At 39.4% G+C, this 22,500-nt stretch overlaps 1 protein-coding gene across 50 annotated transcripts in view; it reads left to right on the plus strand.

Moving 5' to 3' along the window:
* Positions 1-22,500, plus strand: part of LOC101882941 (adhesion G protein-coupled receptor L3-like) — a 404,581-nt gene that overhangs the window by 242,226 nt on the left and 139,855 nt on the right. For all 50 annotated transcript variants that reach the window (XM_073907696.1, XM_073907650.1, XM_073907653.1 and 47 more), the window contains exon 4: positions 2,864-2,973. In XM_073907696.1, the coding sequence (XP_073763797.1) occupies positions 2,864-2,973 (110 nt within the window). The remainder of the gene's footprint in view (positions 1-2,863; positions 2,974-22,500) is intronic.

Raw genomic sequence — 22,500 nt, forward strand, 5'->3', positions numbered from 1 at the left:
AAAATGAATGAAGGAATAAATGAATATATGAATACCTAAACGCTTAGAGGTCACCACAGCAGAATGAACCACCAACTATTTTAGCAAATGTAGGCATATTTCTGATGAGCCTGGGCTGATATTGTCAAAAATTTTAATATTTTATCTTCATAAGCAATTTCTTTTTTGGATTCTTCCTGATTTATTTATTTATTTATTTATTTATTTATTTATTTATTTATTTATTTATTTATTTATTTATTCATTCATTCATTCATTCATTCATTGAATAGCTAAATTTATTCTTCTTTTAAGGAGAGACTTCAGACTAATTCATCAAACTGAATATCAAACCAGTCATTTAGCAGCATGGTTTTAATAAAAAATAAATTGAAGATGCACTATTAAATGTCCAACAGGGCTCTGAATTCATGACCCTTTTAAGCACACTTCTATTCACACACTATGTAACACAGAAAAATAAAGTTATTAAATGAATGTTTCAGCTGTTTCAGTCAATCTAAATGCCTCAAACTGCTAAAGGACGTAAAGGTTGTGTCGTGATGTGAAGTGCCATTGTGTTGTGTTGAACACTAATTACATTTTGATGGGGAATTATGAACAGTTTTGAACAGTGTGCACTAATGAATCACAGTAAAAGCGGCGACATTTAAGCAAATCAGGTCAATTTTGATTTAGTGTCTTCTTTAAAGTGGCTGAATTATCATTTAATAAATTACACATGTAGTGAGAATGCCATTAAGAGCCGTATTTCAGTATTAACTACACTGTCAAATATATCTGTAAATGAACAGTTTCTGTATTTTGTGATCCACAAGTGTTTTTCAGTTGTTTATTATTGGGAATTGCATTATGGGATGTGCATCTCTGCTCTTGTTGACTTTTGATGTTGAAAATTCAATTCTACAGTTTAACAAAGTGACTTTTATTGACATTTAATTGTTTTAAATAATAAAATGTAAGAAATAGCAGTAATATCACACGAGTAGCAGTGCGATATGGCTCGTCCTGCGGCCCTGTGCCAACGCACGCCTCCCACCAGTGCCGATATACAGCCATATCTCACTGCTACTCGTGTGATATTGCTCATATATATATATATATATATATATAGGTCTAATTTCAGCGATCTCCACTTCTGGGACTTCCAGAGCGAGTTCGGTGCTCAAGTCTGCATCGGTGCATTTTTGATATCAAGAACACATCCGGGAAGTTTCACGCGTCGTCTGTTCTTGCGGTCTTGAGTATTGGAACTGAACTTTGTCAGCTGATGATGATGTTACACGAGAACACGAGGATGCAAGACAGCTAAAAAACGCATATTGAGAAACAGCCTATATTTTGATAACATTACAGCAACAATGCTGTGAAAGGAACCGTATAAAATGGAAAAAAGTCACAATAACCGGTCACCGGAAGTTTATCAGTATGGGAAGAAACATTAGGGGCCCTATCATACACCCGGCGCAATATGTCGCAAGGCGCAACGCAATTGTTGTTTGCTAGTTTCAGCTCGGCGCAAGAGTCGTTTTGACATTTTGCGGCACGCTGTTTAAATAGCAAATGCATTTTGCGCTCATGTGTGCACCCATAGGTGTTCTAATCTAAAAAAGCAGGCGTGTTTTGGCTCGTTGCTATTTTGAAAAGCTACGTATAATAGTCTGTTCTTTAGACCAGAACAAAGCGGGTCTATTGTCTGCCGCAGAGTGCGCCTCGCTTACACACTGCTTAATACAAACAAAATGAAGAGCAATACGCAAATATCTTTACATACTGTATGAAAAATAATTATAATATTAAGGATATGTATATTATATAATAAGAATGTGTATATATATATATATATAAAGGATTAAAATATTAATCTAAAATAATATTTTCTAGCCTACATAAATATAAACACCACTGCCTTCATGCCTTCATCATCTCGGGAGGCTTTTTCAGTTTATTTAATTTGCTTTTGTATAATGTTATTATTATTAGCAGTATTATTTATTATATCCATATTTATATTTGTTTTATTAAAAACAAGCTTAGATTTGTCCACCTGTCAGGTTTTAGACCATATGGGGCACAGCATGTATTTTAGGATATAACTCAGGTTTTTGAGCACACTTCATTATTATTGTTCATTTATTCGTTTGCTGGAGATTAGAACTGAATTTAGTAATAGTTTTGAAACAAATCTTTGCGCTTAACAAACAAAATTAAAGTGAAACTAGATTATGAGATGCCTTATCTCTCATTCTCGCGCTGCAGATGCTCTGTTTAACTGTTTTCTTTCTACTGAAATGCTCAGTTTTTCCACTTTAACTTACTTTACGTCATGTAAATAGCAAATGCGCTTATGGCATGACGCAGCCGACTTTTAAAGGGAATGGGAGATGAGACTCTGATTGGTTTATTCTCAAAACACACCTGTAACTCATTAAGAAAATAAGCTCAACCCTTTTAGACCATGCGTAATGGCACAAAGTGCATTTTCCTGACCTTAAAAAAGCTAAAGTGTATTCTGACATGCCCTGAATGCGTTTGCGCTCTGCGCTTTGCACTTTGTGCATGGACCGTCAAAATAGAGCCCTAGCTATACCCTATTCTGGGTGTCTTTCGTTTTTTTTACGGTTATTTATTCATCCTATTTGTTCACACCATTGTAATCTCCGTGCCATATGGTTCAGCCTCTCCAAAGTCATTTTGTTGTCCAAAAATCATGATAAAAAAGTATAACACATCGCTCCCTGACAAGCCCTGTGTGTGTTGAGCTCAAAATAAAGGTTATAAGTGTCAACAGAGCCTTTAACCTCAGTGTGAGCAATAGGCCTGACAGCGCTGATGATTTTCCTCCATCTGCTTGTGTTTTCAGGTGTAATAACAGGACACAGTGTGCTGTCGTGGCCGGACCCGATGCTTTTCCCGACCCCTGTCCTGGGACATACAAATACCTGGAAGTCCAGTATGAATGCGTCCCGTACAGTACGTATCCATGCTCAGTAATATTATGATCATCTGTTATCAGTAACACTTCACAATGTACATTACTGATGATTGAATTAGGCCACACTGAATAAAGTGTTGCATGCAGAACTGTTGCAAACAGTTTATTTGTGTTGAATTTAAACAAACAGATTAAGTTTGATAATGTTCAGCTTAATGTGTTTGTTTATATTCAACACAAATAAATTGTTTACAACCACTTAACATAAAAAAATTGAGTAAATCTAAGGAATCATCTCAGATTTTTTTTTTTCAGTGCAGGGGTGGCCAACCCCTGTTCCTGGAGAGCCACCTTCCTGCAGATTTCAGTTGCAATCTATATCAAAAACTATAGCGAGCTGTGTACATGTAACAGGGGTCAGCCAGTAGGTGCTGTGCAGGTAAACCTCACTCCTCTGATCTCTAAAGGTGCATTAGCGACATACACTAGAGTCCATGGTCTCCTTGGTAGAGCAACCAACTCCCATGCGGAAGATTGGCGGTTCGATACCAGCTCAGAGTGGGTTGGGTGGCGTAGGACTGGCAGGGTTACATTGGTGCCGTGAGGTTTAGGGGGGTGAGTGTAACAGAGGCCAGCCAGTAGGTGCTGTGCAGGTAAACCTCACTCCTCTGACTTATTTATTCATTCATTCATTCATTCATTTATGTATTAATTTATTTATTCATTTATTCATTGAATAGCTAAATTGGGTTTCCCAGTAATAGGTTGCAGCTGGAAGGGCATCTGCTGCATAAAACATATGCTGGATAAGTTGACGGTTCATTCCGCTGTGGCAACCCCTGATTAACATAGGGACTAAGGCGAAAAGAAAATGAATGAATGAATGAATGAATACCTAAACACTGAGAGGTCACCACAGCAGAATGAACCACCAACTATTTCAGCAAATGTAGGCATATTTCTGATGAGCCTGGGCTGGAATTGTCAATTTTATTTTTATATTTTATCTTTATAAGCATTTTCTTTTTTATTTATTTATTCATTCATTTATTCATTGAAAAGCTAAATTAGGTTTCCCAGTAATAGGTTGCAGCTGGAATTAGGCCAGGGGTGGCCAACCCTGTTCCTGGAGAGCCACCATCCTGATGATTTTAGTTGCAACCCATATCAAACACTATAGCGAGCTGTGTACATGTAATAGGGGTCAGCCAGGTGCTGTGCAGGTAAACCTCACTCCTCTGACCTCTAAAGGTGCATTAGCGACAGACACTAGAGTCCATGGTCTCCTTGGTAGAGTAACCAACTACCCTGCGGAAGGTTGCCGGTTCGATACCAGCTCGGAGCGGGTTGGGTGGTGTTGGATTGGTGGGGTTACATTGGTGCTGTGACCTGGATGGGAGAGAGGTTTAGGGGGGTGAGTGTAACAGAGGCCAGCCAGTAGGTGTTGTCCAGGTAAATCTGACTCCTCTGACCTCTAAAGGTGCTCTAGCGACTGACACTAGAGGCCATGGTCTTTAGCCTACTTGTTAGAGCAACCTGCTCCTATGCGGAAGGTCTCCAGTTCAATACCAGCTCGGAGCGGGTTGGGTGGCGTAGGACCAGCGGGGTTACATATACACCCCTAAAATAACATTTTTACCACATTATAATAAACCAATCTGAATTGTGTTTTGAACTGAACCTAAACTGGCCCACTCAGAAGAACCTTAATATTAATATTAAATAATAAAAAAAATTTAACTAGCTGCCCTTTAACGTACTGAAATAAAAGTCTCAGCAACTTCTGGTTCACACGGACCTCAACAAGCTTTATCTGATGCAACCTTATTGTATCACACACAAGAAAAACATGCAGAATTCCACACGTTTTCTGAGTCCAAATGAGTTAATTTAATTGTTCTTGTAAATTTAAGTGGATTGAACATAAAAGTCAAAAACTACAGAATTGTGTTGATTCAGCTCAGGGAGTTTGAACAAGCTGCAAAATCCTGTTCTGAGTGCATCTAATGAAAAACACACACTGAAATGCAGCTCAGTGGAAACGGCGGCCTCAAATCTGATTTATTCCACTTCTTTTTTCCACCCTGCAGTTAAAAGTCTCTCCTTTATTTGAACTCATGCGTTCCTATCTCTCTCTTTCTCTGTATGTGTGTGTGTGTGTGTGTGATGACTTTGGTTACTGTGAGCTTCGTGATAAACTATGTAAGCGCTGCACTTTGTCAAAATGAGTAAGTTGCCAGATAGCTAATGATAGCGTTTGGCCATGATAGATCGGCTCTTCTGTATCTTTAGTTATGGGAGCGAAGCGTCGCATCCATCTACCTGCAGGAATACCTGCGCTATTTACTCTGTTGGCTTTTCCGTACACCGCTGTTCATCTATACTGATAAATGAACGCCACGCAAGCGTGAATTGAGTTTAATTGCTGCAGACTGAAGCTGGAGAGAAAATAAGGACTTTCTTTTCCGCTATTGTTCAAAAGTTTGGGGTCAGTACCATTTTTTAGCAGAGGAATTAGCGTTTATTCAGCAACGGCGCGTTGAATTGATCAAATGTGACGGTGTTTACATTCATAATGTTACAAAACATTTCTATTTTAAATGAATGTTGTTCTTTTGAGCTTGTATTATATTTATAAGAGACTCTTGAATTAAGTATTTCACAGTTTGCATCAGGGCCGGAGTGGGACTCCTTTTCAGCCCTGGAGTTTCAAGCCTCAGACCGGCCCACCTCACTTCACGACTGTCTATATTAAAATATGGCGGGATATTAATGGCAATATTAATCGAGCGCAGCGGTGATGTTTGCGCGCGAGGAAAAGTGAACCGTGAGCAGATTACAGGTCTACACGCGAGAAAACTATTTTGATATGTCATTATATGACTTGGTCATAATGGTAAGAATAGGCATTATTATGAGATTAATTATTACAAGAAATATCTGATTATTGAAAGTAAGTCGTCACCTATTATTACTGAGAAAGTCTATTAGTTTCACATTGTGACATTATGATATGGATTATGATCCAATATATTTTTATTTAACGGGGAAAATAGCTTACCTGCGTCCAATCCCGGCTCTTCCGGAAAGGAAGAGTAGCCAATAGCGTAGAGATAACAAGTACACCAAGTCCCGCCCCAGGACTGACAAAAATCCGAAATGTTTCGCGTGAGCAGAGAGAAGAACCAGCGAGCGAGCGGAGAGAACTGATTGCGCGCGCGTGCTGTAGGCATGACCTCGCTTGCGAGAGCGTACATCGTGCGCACAGATGATGATGTGCGCGCGCGGGCCTTGTTTTCTCGTGCTGGATCAGTTGAGCGTGCGCGTGAAGATCCCCTGTGCGCTCGCGAGCTGTAGTTTTCTCGCGTGTAGACCTGTAATCTGCTCACGGTTCACTTCTCCTCGTTCGCAAACATCACCGCTACGCTCGATTAATATTGGCATTGATATGCCACCATAAAATAAAGTCATTTCCAATTCAGTTTCTAATAACACTACCGCGTCTTTTTCAAGTAATCAGCTGCTTTAGAACTTCAAATATTCAAAAACCCTAACAGTATTATATGTCTTAACCAGGGCCGGAGTGGGACTCTTTTTCAGCCCTGGAGTTTCAAGCCTCAGACCGGCCCACCTCAGTTCACCACTGACTATATTAAAATAAGGTTATTTCCAATTCAGTTTCTAATTACACTATCACGTCTTTTTTTTTTTTTTTTTTTTTTTTGAGAAAACAGCTCTTTTAGAACTTCAAATGTTCAACAACCCTTACAGTATTATGTCTTAACAATAAAAATGAAAAAAAAAATTTTTTTACTCAGACAAGGACCGAACCCAGGTTGGCCACGTCATAATCTAACATACTAACCACTGTACCACAACAGCTGTACGTTGATTGGAGACATATCTAATTATATCATCATTAACCTGCAGGCTGCAGCCTGCTCACGAGGCTACGAGAAAATAGATAAAAAGAGCAGAGCTGCGGTAAAATAATGAATAAGAAGGCTGTGGTCAAGTAAATAAATAAATTATTTTTAAAAAGTGTGACTGCTGAGAGCAACAGATTCTGGAACTAGGGACACCGGCCCTCGCGGCCAAAAAAACGGACCGGCCCACCGGGAATTCTCCCGGTCCCCCCGATTAGCCAATCCGGGCCTGGTCTTAACAATAAAAATGAAAAGCTCGTAACTTTACATATCCAGGTGAGAATCGAACACGGGTCGTCTGCTTGGTAACACAACACGCTGACCACTGGACCACAATGGCACTATTCTATCAGGAGCAAAAAATATATATTGCACTGTGACTGACCTGTATCTCTTTCTACCCCTTTAAGATCATCAAATGATATCAGACTTATTAAGTAGTGAATCATCTGATTTTCATTGAGCAGGTGTAATATTCATAAAATTAAATTTTTCGAAATCTTATATTCACTAAGGTGCCGCTGTTTGGGGTTGAATGATGATTTACTATTACATCATGATTACCCTGCGGGCTGCATTTTGCTCACGGGGCTGCGAGAAAATCAATAAAAAGAGCGGAGCTGTGGCAAAATATTGAATCAAAAGAGTCAGGCTATGGTCAAATACTAAGGGTGTCAAGTTACACACATAATTACCACCTGTCAATCACTTTTTCTGCGGGACTCGTGAATAGGCAGTGATCTGTGTCGTTATAATGGCGTCTGTAAAAAAGATGCACAACCAACAGGAACCAGCCAACAGTATCTGAGGTGTTCGCTAAAATGACTAAGTACAAGTGAGTGAAAGATTGAAGCAGTCCTCTGACTGCCTGCACCTGCTGTCTCGAGCGCAAGGCTGTGTGTGCGTCTGTGTCTGTGTGGTCACGTGATGTGCATTTTCAGAGGTAGAGAGGAAGGAGGGCTGCTCAGAAATGCTACACGCCACTGTGGATGTCAAATCGTTGTCGTTCTAAAATGCCATTTAAAAACAAAGACAGTGTAAACAGGGCCTGAGTGTGTACTTTTCGCGGGCGGATTTGCAACGGGGGCGGGCGGAGGATCGCGATGCCGGTGTTGTCTATCGGACGAACCGTACGTAATACGCACATAGCAGAGCTTGCAAAACTGTGGGGGTTTTTTGTCGACAACACGAACGTTGTCAACATAACTCACTGGAAATTCAAAATGCTTACAAACCGGCGACTTCATTGAAAGAGGAGAGGGTTTAAGCTCTGTCGACGGGTCTCCTGCTTCTGCAGTTTAACAAGCACTTCAACAAGCCGGTTTTTTTCCCGCTTGGCAAGCCAAGCTGACGTGACATGGGGGCGTGGCAGCATCGACAATTCTGTTTTTTGATTGGATAATCGAAATTGAGCATAAATTTCGATCGATTTCGATTAAAAATCAAAATCTTGACACCCCTATCAAATACATGAATAAATGAAAAGAGTGTGACTGCTGAGAGTGCAAGCAGCAAGGGACACCGGCCCTCGCGGCCAAAAAACGGACTAGCCCAGCGGGAAATCTCCCGGTCCTCCCGATTAGCCAATCCGGGCCTGGTTTGCATTAAATGAACAGTACAAGGGCCTCACAGCAAGAAAGTCGCTGGTTCGAACCTCGGCGTTTCTGTGTGGAGTTTGCATGTTCTTCCTGCCTTCGCGTGGGTTTCCTCCCAAATACACATTCATTCACACATACATTCATCAATAGCGCATGCGTTTGCACTGATGTGGAAACAAGAGCACCCTGGAGGAAACCAACGCCAACATGGAGAGAACATGCAAAGAGAAACTAACCGACTCGAACCTGCGACAACTCTTGCTGTGAGGCCATTGTTAACCACTGAGCCACCGTGCCGCCCTAGAAAAGAACAATAGGTGAATATAAAATCAAACATAAGTCCATTTTTCTTATGCATTGTGCTTGAACTCTTCAGAAGCCATGCGATAGCCGCACAAGAAAAGCAGAATGAAACCCGAGGTCATCCTTTTGTCCTTTGCTGAATTTGATGGATGCCATTCTGAGCTGTTATTGCACTGCAGACAGCTGCGAGACGCTTTCATTTTCCTTCTCCAAAGCATGATGTCATATTGAACCTGTTTTTTGGGTGATTTAAATTGCAATGGCGGTAATTCAAGTTCACTTTCGTGTGCATAATTTCCTCAAAGCGTCAATTAACACAACAAACAGCGCAGCCCGTCTGATGGCCTGAATCCTCGCGTGTGTAATTCGATCTCAGCTTTCCAGAGGACATCCGAGAGAGCGTTTCTTTGTCACTGTCATGTGTTTATGCCAGAGAGAAAGAGCCGCATCACCTGTTAATAATGGTATTATCGGTGACAAACGCACCTCAGCGCATATTAAATCTGTCATTGTGCGGTCGCATGAAAGAAGGGCTGAAAGAGAGCGAAAGATTGGCTTGATGAAGAGAAGAAGTTGATGAATGAACTCATTAATGGAGAGCGAGACGTGGGCGGAGCCTGTGAGACTCCTGCATTATACACTACTGTTCAACAGGGATGATCTTTCAGTGATGATCTTCTGTGGTAAAGTCTAGAAGGGATACAGCTGCAGATACACACATCGATATTGCATCATTTTGGAGACACTGTACAACAATAATTCATATTGTTACATTACTGTTAGGGTTGGGGTGGGGTAAATGTTAATAAAATACAATTTAATGGGTATTTTAATGTTTAATATAAATAAAACTCTGTGTAATTACTATTTTTACATGACTTTGATGGTTGGGTTTAGGGTTGGAGTAGGGCTAGATGTTAATAACATGTAAATAATGGGTATTTTAATTAGTAAAACAGTGTATAATTACTGTTTTTACATCACTGTGATGGTTGGGTTTAGGGTTGGGGTTGGGGTGGATGTTAATAACATGTAAATAATGGGTATTTTAATTAGTAAAACAGTGTATAATTACTGTTTTTACATTACTGTGAGGGTATGGGTAGATGGTAATAAAGCACAATTAATGTATAATTTAATAAATAATATAAATAATAATGAATATAATTACTATTTTTACATTACTGTGAAGGATTGGTTTAGGATTGGGGTTGGGGTAGACATTGATAAAGTACAATTAATGGGTATTTTAATGAATAATAATATGTATAATTACTGTTTTTACATTACTGTTAAATCTGGGTTTACGGTGAGGGAAGGAGTAGATGTTAATAAAGCACAATTAATGCATAATTGTATAAATAATAGGAATAATAATCAATATAATTACTATTTTTACATGACTGTGATGGTTGGGTTTAGGGTTGGGGTAGGGCTAGATGTTAATAACATGCAATTAAGGGGTATTTTATTGAATAATACAGTGGATGCTTAATGTTTGTGCATTACTGTGATGGTTGGGTTTAGGATTGCGGTGGGGTAGATGTAAATAAAGTATAATTAATGGATAATATAATAAATATTATGAATAATAATCAATATAATTACTATTTTTACACCACTGTGATGATTGTGTTTAGGGTTGGGGTAGGGCTAGATGTTAATAAAGTACAATTAATGGATAATTTAATAAATAATATGAATAATAATCAATATAATTACTATTTTTACATTACTGTGATGGTTGGGTTTAGGGTTGGGGTTGGGGTAGATGTTAATAACATGTAATTAATGGGTATTTTAATGAGTAAAACAGTGTATAATTACTGTTTTTACATTACTGTGAGGGTTGGGTTTAAAGTTGGGGTAGGGGTAGAAGTTAATAAAATAATATTAATGGGTATTTTAATGACTAATATGAATAATAATTGATATAATTACTGTTTTTACATCACTGTGATGGTTGGGTTTAGGGTTGGGGTAGGGGTAGACATTAATAACATGCAATTAAGGGGTATTTTAATGAATAATATAAATAATACTCAGCATCATCACTGTTTTTATATTACTGTGAGAGTTGGGGTGGTGGTAGATGTTAATAAAATACAATTAATAAGTAATTTAATTATATAAATAATGCTCTGTTAAACATCATTTGAAAAAAATAATCAAAGGAGGGCTAATAATTCTGACTTCAACTGTATATAGGGTTTGTGAAGCTAATTGCTCTTGAATTCAGTGTTTACATACAACAGTCACCATCACTTATTGAAGCTGAACTTTTTTTGTCTTCCGCTGTTAGTTTGACCAAAGTTTTCCCTCGTCAAAGAAGGAACGGTGAAATACTGGAAGGGATATTTGTCGGACAAAACTGAGATAGAGAGAAGCCCTTTGCAGTGTTGCTGTGGCGGGTGTCATGTGTCTGCTGTAGGAGGGCGTTTGATGCGAGAGCTTGACGTGTGTTAGTATTCATAGAGAAAGACCACCAGTGAGAGTCTGACTGACAGCCGGCGTCTCTCCTTTACACATCAAATAGCAAAACACCCCGGGACAGTGAAGGTGATTTAGTGATCGTGCTGACCCTGAGTGATGGACACTGCTGTTGATGTCTGCGCCTCGTATTATTTATTTCAGCTCTGACCTTGAATCGCTCTGCAGTTTTTGGAAGCACTCGTACACAACCACACACACATACAGAAAGTTTAGACGGGATGTTTGCGATCATCGCTAGTGTTTACCAGTGTTTGTATTGCGCATACTGATAGTTCGGGATTTCAACAAACTCTCCGCCATGTTTGATACTGAACGATACTTCAAATCAAGAAGCTCGTTAAAGAGGAAAGAATGTTGTAACTTTTACTGGCGCTGAAATTTACGATTTCCACCTGGAGGCAATGAAACTAGTGAAAATAACACAGACTGACACTGTAGGAGCCATATATAATGACCAGTTGCAAAAGAAAATTCAGATATAATTCAATATCTAGAGTTGTATATAGATATAATATAATATAGATATAATCTTTTGCGATGATTCTACAGTTGCTATGGTAACACAATAACTATAGTAATATATCTGTTGTGGTGATTCTACAGTTACTATGGTAACACAGCAACTATAGTAGTGAATCCTTTGCGATGATTCTACAGTTGCTATGGTAACACAATAACTATAGTAATGGATCTGTTGCGGTGATTCTACAGTCACTATGGAAACACAACTATAGTAGAGTATCTATTCTGGGGATTCTGTAGTTGCTATTGTAACACAGCTATAATAATGTATCTGTTGTTGTGATCCTGTGGTTTCTATGGTAACATAACAACTATAGTAATCTATCTGCTGTGGTGATTCTATGGTTGCTATGGTAACACAACAACTCTACTAATGTATTTGTTGTGGTGATTCTGTAGTTGCTATAGTAACACAAAAACTATAGTAATTGATCTGTTCTGGGGATTCTGCAGTTGCTATGGTAACACAACAACTATAGTATTTGATCTGTTGTGGCGATATTACAGTTGCTATGGTAACACAACAACTATAGTATTTGATCTGTTGTGGCGATATTACAGTTGCTGTGGTAACACAACAACTATAGTAAAGTATTTGTCATCATGATTCTATGGTTGCTATGGTAACACATCAACTGTACAGTAGTAATGTATTTGTTGTAGTGATTCTGTAGTTGCTATGGTAACATCAACTATACAGTAGTATTGTATCTGTTGTGGTGCATCTTTAGTTGCTATGGCAACACAACTATTTTAATGTATCTGTTGTGGCGATTCTATAGTTGCCATGGTAACACAAAAACTATTGTAATTAATCTGTTGTGGGGATTATATAGTTACTATGGTAACACAACAACTATAGTAATTGATCTGTTGTGGTGATTCTATAGTTGCTATGGTAACACAACAACTATTTTAATGTATCTGTTGGGGTGACTATAGTTGCTATGGCAATACATCAAGTATAGTAATTGAATTATTGTGGTGATTCTATAGTTTCTATGGTAACACAACAACTAATTAAATAAACAAATGACCCAAAACTGTAGTTTTCTACATCTTAAGCGTATATTATACAATACACCACAGTTTACTGTAGTAAAAACTAAAGTATACTAGGGTATTTGTTCAAGTTCATCTGTTAACGATTTGGTACTTAAGTGTGCTGGAGCATTTATTAGCAAAGTTAAAGTCTGTACTATTATATACATGCAGTGTAATAGCATGGATCAAAAACTTTATAGTATGTACCTCTAAATTACTATAGTATTTTGTGAAAGGCATGCTAATATGTTCTATAAAGTGTTTTGTCTCTGCAATATATGTCTCTTCTAGACATGATGTTGACATTCAAACCCTTAAACTAGGGATGCTCCGATCAATCGGCCGGAGATCGGTATCGGCCGATAATCACATTTAATGGCTCGATCAGTACTCGCCAATCTGGCCGATCTCATGAACCGATTGCAAGTGACTGTTTACATGTGTCATATAACATTTACAGATGTGGAGCATCCTCTGTTTACAGTCTATAAGTTCATTCATTTTCTTGTCGGCTTAGTCCCTTTATGAATCTGGGGTCACCACAGCGGAATGAACCGTCAACTTATCCAGCATACGTTTTACACAGCGGATGCCCTTCCAGCTGCAACCCATCACTGGGAAAAACCTACAAACTCTCATTCACAATCATACACTACGGACTATTTAGCCTACCCAATTCACATGTGTTTGGATTGTGGGGGAAACCGGAGCACCCGGAGGAAACTGACCCAGCCGAAACTCGAACCAGCGACCTTCTTACTGCGAGGCAATCGTGCTACCCACTGCGTCACTGTTGCATCCTTAATTTATTCTCCTAATTAAGGACCATACTTAGAGGGAAAAAGTGCTTAATGCATTGTAAAGCTTGAAGCATCAGGATCGGTACTCAGTATCAGCCGATCACCATGACAAGGAATCGGTATTCAGTACTGGCTGCAAAAATCTTGATCGGAGCATCCCTTTTCTTAAACGAGAATTAAAAGTTGCAAGTCTACATTATTCAATTCAATTCAGCTTTATTTGTATAGCGCTTTTACAATGTAGATTGTGTCAAAGCAGCTTCACATAAATGCTCATAGTAACTGGATCAGGGTTGTTCAGTTTTTAGTGTTTCAGTTCAGTTCAGTTTAGCTCAGTTCAGTGTGCTTTAAAGTCATTACTGAGAGTCCAAACACTGAAGAGCAAATTAATCGATGCGTAGCACTACCGATCCTGAACCATGCGAGCCAGAGGCGACAGCGGAGAGGGAAAAAAACTTCACTGATAGGAGAGTGAAGAAAAAAAAAACATTATCAGTTATAATTAAACTGGAATTATTGATAACACATAATCAGTTCTTTATTTGGAGCCAGTATCAGCAGATCTTTATTAATGGTCAGATATTCACTATACAGACTGCATGCAACACAGCAAAAAAAGCACAATAGATGATCTGAAAATTGAAGATAAATATGCCCGTCTTCGCATCGACTGCTGAAATTGAGCCAATAGTCTGTTCGTTCTCTTTACCAGGTGTGGCACAGATATTTAATTAGGCCTTAATTACTTTTACCTTAAATCCAGTTCCCAATAATGCCTTTTCAGCAGGAGTGAGGAGAATGGCTGGCCCAGCATGCATTGTGGGTTCAGATGCGGCGCTTTGTCTTCGGTGTGTCTGCACAGAGAGAATCGCTTTATGGATTCTGGCCTTTATGAGGGCGATAGAATGAGAGCTGATTGTTTTGGCAGCTTTTTTTTTTTTTTGCACCTGTGTCTTTCTCTGGCCGTAATCAATCTTCTGTGCATGAGCCGAGTTCGCATGCTTTGTTCTGTGGTCTCGCTAGATGATTCGCCATCATCGGCCTTTAACAAACAACACCTGTGTTCGATCTCTGACACCTGCTTTTTTTTACCTGTTGCTGTGTTTTCAGGACGATCTGAAGCTTGCACCGCATCTCCTTGTTGCCATGACACTGGGTTTCAGAAGCTCCTCCCCCTTGTGGGCGGAGGAGTCATGTTTCATATTATAAAATGTACTTTATATTTATGAATTGAATCTTGTTTTCTTTAATCTCGACTTCTCATTGGTCCACTGGTTTTGGACCTGACAGTGATTATGGGTGTGAAAGTTGAAGGTCTTTCAACTTGGCACAGCGTCTAAAAAATGCAACCCGGGCTCAATGTAGAAACGTAGCCCCGCGGACGTTTCTGCGGACCGCGATTTACATGCCGGGAGGTACGTATTCGAGCGTTTTTTTGTTTTCGCGGATCCACGAGAGGCCGCTGTGCGTGCTTTTTCGCGTCTCGGGCGGGCGCCTCTCGGGAGCGCGCGGCGTTCGCGCCCGCGCCCGCGCCGTTCTCGCACGAAAAAGCCACCGGATCAAAAAAAAAAAAAAAGCAAAAGCCCTCGTCTTCGATTTCGACCGCGTTTTCGGATCCCGGCGTGTTCTCGCCCTTATTTTTCGGATTCCGTTTTTCGTCTTACCTGATTTCCGGAACCTGCTGTTCCCCGGACTCAATCCCGGTCGTCATCCACCGCGGCCGGCTCCGGCTCCTCCTCCTCCGGGGCCTCCGCTCCGCCGACGCAACGCTGTGAGCTAGGTGGACAAACTGATTGCGTCGGGAAATCCCTCCACTCGGAGGCGAGCCGTCGGCCGGCGAGCGGGAAGAGGAGGGGCGAAGCGGCGCCACACTGCCCCGCAGCGTTCGCTCGAAAAAAAAACAAACGCGGCCTTTACGTACCTCCGACCACGTAAATCGCGGCCTCCAGAAACGTCCGCGGGGCTACGTTTCCAGAATGAGCTTGGGTTGAAAAAATGAGCGCCACTTCAAAAGACGCAAGTGTAATGGTCACACACATCCGACAAGTGTGTGTTTACATTGAAAAACAATAGAGAAGTAGTGTGTTGGAAAGGAAAAATGCATTCTGTTTAAATGCCCCCCCCCCATATTTGATGTGAAAAGTTTCCAAAGGTTGGCATCGGTTGAGCCTCTGCTCTTTTGCAGCTGTGTGTGTGTATGTGTGTGTGTGTGTGTGTGTGTGTGTGTGATGTGCAGCCAATCAGCACTTGTTAATTACCCTGATGCTGAACGGCCAGTTAATTGGTGTTGGCAGAATCTGGATGCCATCAGGTGTTTATCATGCGCAGGTGATTACAGGTATCGGTCGGGTCTGAATCCGATTAAAAGCGGAGCCAAGACATGGGTGCGTTTCTGTTCATCCGGCCCTGCTGTGACCCGCCAAGCTGCGCCGAGAGCTTCAGCGGAGATTTGGACAGAGCGCAGCCTCCAAATAAGCATCCATTGGGCTTTCTCCCCAAAAATCACAGAATATAATCAATGTGGACAGCGCCGAAGACCACGCTGGAAAACAGATTGCAGCCACAAGCAGCTCGCGGAAATAATCTAAAGCTCCCTTCCAAACGGCTTGGCTCTTCTGCCCGCTTTTCCGTCCAACTGTCCGCAGAGGATGCAGGATATATCAGTATCAGATTATGGATATATACAGAGCCTGAAACCGTAGCCTTGTGGGTTTATTAATTTGGGTTGTTTTTAGGTCAGTAATTAAATCAGCGAGGCCCTAATGAGTCCCTTGTTTCAACTGCGTGTCTGAGTTTTGACCCTGAAGAGGAAACGCAGCCAGAACGGGAGTCCAGTCCACAGACAGACACAATAGCTCCGTCGCTTCTGCAGATCACACGCTTTACAACAACAAACACTTTCATATTCAGTTCTTCTAAGGCAGGGGTGTCCAAAGTCGGTCCTGGAGGGCCGGTGTCCAGCAGATTTTAGCTCCAACTTGGCTCAACACACCTGCAAAAGATGTTTCGAGAAAGCCTAGTAGGACCTTGATTTGCTAGCCCAGGTGCGTCTGATTGGGGTTGGAACTAAACTTTGCTGGACACTGGCCCTCCAGGACCGACTTTGGACATGCCTGTTCTAAGGCCATCAGATGCACAAATCAAAGTTATTGTTTCTGTTTTTTTATGGTAAAATTAGATGCAGAAGGTCGCTGGTTCGAGTCCTGGCTGGATCAGTTGGCATTTCTTTGTGGAGTTTGCATGTTCTCCCTGTGTTAGCGTGGGTCCAAACACATGCACTTTAGGGGAATTGATGAACTAAATTGGCCTTAGTGTATGAGTGTGTGTATGTGTGAATGAGTGTGTATGGGTGTTTCCCAATACTTTTAGGTCAGTAGTTAAATCAAAAAGACCCTAATGAGTCCCATGATTCAACTGCATGTTTAAGTTTTGACCCTGAAGAAGAAACGCGGCCAGAACGGGAGTCCAGTCCACAGACAGACACAATAGCTCCGTCGCTTCTGCAGATCACACGCTTTACAACAACAAACACTTTCATATTCAGTTCTTCTCAGGCAGGGGTGGCCAATCCTGTTCCTGGAGATCTACCTTCCTGCAGATTTTAGTTGCAACCCTTATCGAACACACCTGTCTGTAATTATCAAGTGGATTTCAGGTCCTAATTAATTGGTTCAGGTGGGTTTGATCATGGTAGGAGCTGAACTGTACAGGAAGGTAGATCTCCAGGAACAGGATTGAGCGCCATTGTTCTAAGGCCATCAGATGTACGAATCAAAGTTATTGTTTCTGTTTTTATGGTAAAATTAGATGCAGAAGGTAGCTGGTTCGATTCCCGGCTGGATCAGTTGGCATTTCTGTGTGGAGTTTGCATGTTCTCCCCTTTTGGCGTGGGTTTCCTCAGGGTGCTCCGGTTTCCCCACAGTCCAAACACATGCGCTATAGCGGAATTGATGAACTAAATTGGCTGTAGTGTATGAGTGTGTGTGTGTGTGAATGAGTGTGTATGGGTGTTTCGCAATACTTTTAGGTCAGTAATTAAATCAGCGAGGCCCTAATGAGTCCCATGTTTCAACTGCGTGTCTGAGTTTTGAACCTAAAGAGGAAACACGGCCTATACACGCACAATAGTTGGTGGTTCATTCCGCTGTGGCGACCTCTAAAATAGAGACTAAGCGGAAGAAAAATGTGTTGTAATGTTCACAAACAGCATAACAAGACTCAGCAACTTCTGTATGTTTGTGTGCTGTATAAATAGTCCAGTAATGAGTCCATGAGCAGCTTCAGCTGTGTGAGTCTAATTAGTGGAGACTTAGAGCAGGTGTGTGTGTGTGTTGCATGACTGCATCTTGTAGTCTATATACTGGCAGATTTGCACCTCTATGTGATCTGTGTGTTTACCAGCAATCTGGAACGATTAGATCCCTGGTGATGGTGACAACGAATGAACATCCCAGAGTAAAGTTTGTTTTTCCATTTTTTTTTTATTCAGCAAAATAATTGAATGTTTTAGTTTAAGAATTAAAGTGTGCAAATGTCAAAGGAAGTTGCTACTTCATTTTAGAACCTTGTTGGCATGTTTTCGCACATTGCTAACTAGTTCTAGCATGTTTGTTGCCATTTTAACATATTAAAGGTGCAGTAGGTGATCTTCTACAATGCTAACAGCTTAGCATAAATCTCTGAATTACAGTCCCTCCCTGCTGTCTAGAGCCACGCCTCCTTAAATACGAGCACAGCAAAAGAACCCTCTCGGCGTGCAAGCCAAACTGACATGCTATTTCAGAGTGAATATTTAGAGTTGCATGTTAAACAATACAGGGAGAGACTAGGTGGAATAGCGCTGTTTACTTGTGTTTTGTAGTTAAACTAATTAAAATCTACATTATAGATGCTTTAAAAGGTCGCTTATGAAACTGAAAAAAAGTCTTATCAATATAATATAATCCCAGACATCCCAAGTCTCTCGGAGGTTTCGGGAGACTCCTGGATGCCCGCAAACGAATGATAATCTTCCGGAAATCGCGCGCCTCCCCCCGGTCCTTAAATACGTCGCACACCCCTCTCCACCGCATCCCTCCCAGCTCTTCAGGTACATTGGGCACAACTCACCCCCGCCGTTCAGGTAAACCGCACGCACACGCCCCCACCGCTACCAAGAAAGTGGTGGAAAAAATCAACATCTGCTACGACAGTATGCTATTTTAGCGGTAATATTTAAGCATAACAACTCATTTACACTGACATCATGGAATCAGTAACAATTCAGACAAGCAATTCCTACAGATTCGAACAGGGCAAAACAAATCACAGATGCAAGTGGTTGTATATAAAAGTTCATCTATCTGCATTAATATAAAGTCAGAGTCACACTTTTCTGTGTAATTGCAATTAACATATGACTATGAACCCCCCTCCCCCCCCGCTGACTTTATGAATGGTGTTCTTGAGCTGCTCTTGCCAACAGGAGTGATCAGCGTCGGCACGTGCGCCACTCACTGTGCTCTGTGTTTGTGTGTTTGACTTTGTAAAGAGCTGGTGTCAAGCGTTAATTGTTGATCCTGCGGTCGGGTGGAAATCACAGTCCCAAAGCACTTAATTTCCCTTTAACACACACACTCGAAGCCTCCAGACGCGCGGCAGCAATCAAACACAATCACCGGCATCAGCACATCCATTCAGCGGCGCTCTTTAAGTGCTGTCAGGCTCTCTGTGTGTGTCGCAGATGGAGAATCACACAAGTCTGGGTCACATTTCAGCCCCAAACAACAATGAAAAACACATGACATCCTGCATCAGGCCCAGGCTTTATCTGCAAACTTGTGTACAGGCGTTCAAGATTCGCTTTCAGTGTGTGTTTGCGGAAACACGACAGGGACCCTGCTGCTGCCGCTGGTGCTCTTCAGTTAAAGAAATAATCACCAACCAAAGCTTTAGATTGCAGTGTGAGCTCAGATGGTTTAATACACAAGGGTGAGGAGGCTGTACGAGTGCTGATATTTCACTCCTATCAGCCAATCAGATTCCAGAACCAGATATATATGGGCGAGGCAGTGGCGCAGTGGGTAGCACGTTCGCCTCACAGCAAGAAGGTCGCTGGGTCGCTGTTTCGGTCCTCGGCTCAGTTGGCGTTTCTGTGTGGAATTTGCATGTTCTCCCTGCCTTCGCGTGGGTTTCCTCCGGGTGCTCCGGTTTCCCCCACAATCCAAAGACATGCGGTACAGGTGAATTGGGTAGGCTAAATTGTCCGTATTGTATGAGTGTGTGCATGTGTGGATGTTTCCCAGAGATGGGTTGCGACTGGAAGGGCATCCACTGCGTAAAAACTTACTGGATATGTTGGTGGTTCATTCCGCTGTGGCGACCCCGGATTAATAAAGGGACTAAGCTGACAAGAAAATGAATGAATGAATATATATATATATATATATATATATATATATATATATATATATATATATATATATATATATATATATATATATAGTGCTGTCACCATCACCAGGGATCTAATCGTTCCAGATGGCTGGTAAACACACAGATCACATAGAGCTGCAAATCTGCCAGTATATGGACTACAAGATCCAGTCATGCAACACACACACACCTGCTCCAAGTCTCCATTAATTATATATATTTAGTGCTGTGATATATATATATATATATATATAGTGCTATATATTAGTGCTGTCAAAATTAGTGCATTAATGCATGTGATTAATTTGAAATAATTATTATAAAAATTATGTATTAAAATTAAATAAAATTAGCACAATTAACGCAGTTGCAGGTTTTTTTTTTACTTCCTGTTCATTTTTAATCTTTCGACTTCTGTTTTAATGGAATTTGATAGCGCATGGCGAACGGAAAGAAAAACCTCTGCATTTCGTGACTCCGGTGGTCCTTTAAGATAATCAAATCGCTGCTTACGTGGTAAACATTTAATAAGAGTATTATCTTAATCATATTAAAATCAGAGTATTGGTGTCTTATGTGAATGTACTCAGGAAGTCTCTGGTGAAGTTGCGAGCTGTCAAAGACAGCACATTACTCCTTTCAGCATGAGCCTCCAAGTTTAGCGTGTTTCCTCATTTTATTTTGTTTTGTTTTATTTTTTGTTTTATTTTATTATTTTTTTACTTTCATTTAATTATTTTTTTTTTGTAATTTATTTATTATTTTATTTTTTAGTTTATTTAATAATTTTTAATTTAAGTTATTTATGTATTTTGGCCTTTTTTGCAGTCCATTTAGAATCCAACTTCTAAATCATGTTTTTCTTTATTGGCATTGATTTTTTTTTTTTTTTTAAAATTCAAATGTCATTAACATGCCTGTGTTTTAATTTCTGCAATAAATATGTCTGTCAAGCGAGGATTTTGATGGTTTATTGTGGGTATGTTGTTCACATGAAGAAATCTGTGTTACAAATTAAACAAAAATTCTAATAAACAATTATATTTTGAATTTAAATACTTTTTGTCTTGCGTTTACATTAATTTTACATTTGAATAGCTAAAAATACAAGCTTCAGTCTTTGAAATGTGATTAATCACAATTAATAAAAAAGTGTGATTAATTAGTAGATTTATTTATTATTTTACTATATTTTTATTTTATTTTATTTTATTAAATTTTCTGTTTAATTTTTTTATTTTTTTATTGAATCCTATTAGTTAATTTATTTTATTTTATTATATATTTATTTTAATTTTAATGTAATGTTTTTAATTTAATTAATTTTTTATTGTATTTTATGTTTTACTTTATTTTTGATTTAATGTAATCGTTTTTTTATTGTATTAATTAATTATTTAATTTTATTTTTCAATTTAATTTAATTTAATTTAATTATATTTTTAAATCTAATTTAATTTAATAAAATTTTTTATTGTAATTTATTTTTTATGTAATTTTCTTTTTTTGTTTATTTTAATTTTTAATTTAATGTTTTTAATTTTATTTAATTTAGTTACATTTTTTATTGTATTTTATGTTTTACTTTATTTTTCAATTTAATTAAATTATTTTTATTATTTTATATTATTTAGTTTTTTTATTTAATTTTATTTAATTTTGTAATATGTATTTAATGAATTAATTGATTTTTATTTTATTTATTTATTTATTTTTTATTTTTTATTTATTTTAATTTAATTTTTTTATAATCGATTGACAGCACTAATATATATATATATATATATATATATATATATATATATATATATATATATATATATATATATATATATATATATATATATATATATATTTATTTATTTTTTACTAAATTCCTCACAGTAATAGCAAAATATAACAAAAGCTTTGCAGCTTCTCTTTGGCCCTGAATATGACTTATTAATGTAAAGTTCTAACGCACACTACAAGTGCAAACTCCATATGATGAAGTGCTCTAGTTGTGCACCAGCTGAGAGACTGACAGCGCTGTTATTCTGAGCGCTGTTATATATTTAGACTGAAATATTCTCAGCTCATAACGTACCGTCAAACCACCTGTCAAACACACACCGTTCATCAGCCAATCAATTCCAGACGGATAACATCCCGACCACCGCACACTCATCCATATCTCAGATTACAGCAGAGAATGCGGTGGTTATAGCAGTGTTTGGGCTGCTGATTACAGTCAAACGCTTCATTAAGAGCACAGCAACACACACATTAAGTGCCGTTTGGCTGAGGACTCCAGTGTTTATGTGGTGTTTTGACCTCTGAAGCGCCGTTCAGGTGTCCAGAGCCGGCTTTATGTGCTGAATTATGAATGAATGGAAATGTGTGTGTGTCACTGATAACAGTAAACATATTAGAGCATGTCAGCACGGATGATTCACTGACCGCAGGTGCTGAACACACACACAGAC

The sequence above is a fragment of the Danio rerio genome, chromosome 7 (assembly GCF_049306965.1).
Source record: "Danio rerio strain Tuebingen ecotype United States chromosome 7, GRCz12tu, whole genome shotgun sequence".
NCBI lineage: Eukaryota > Metazoa > Chordata > Actinopteri > Cypriniformes > Danionidae > Danio > Danio rerio.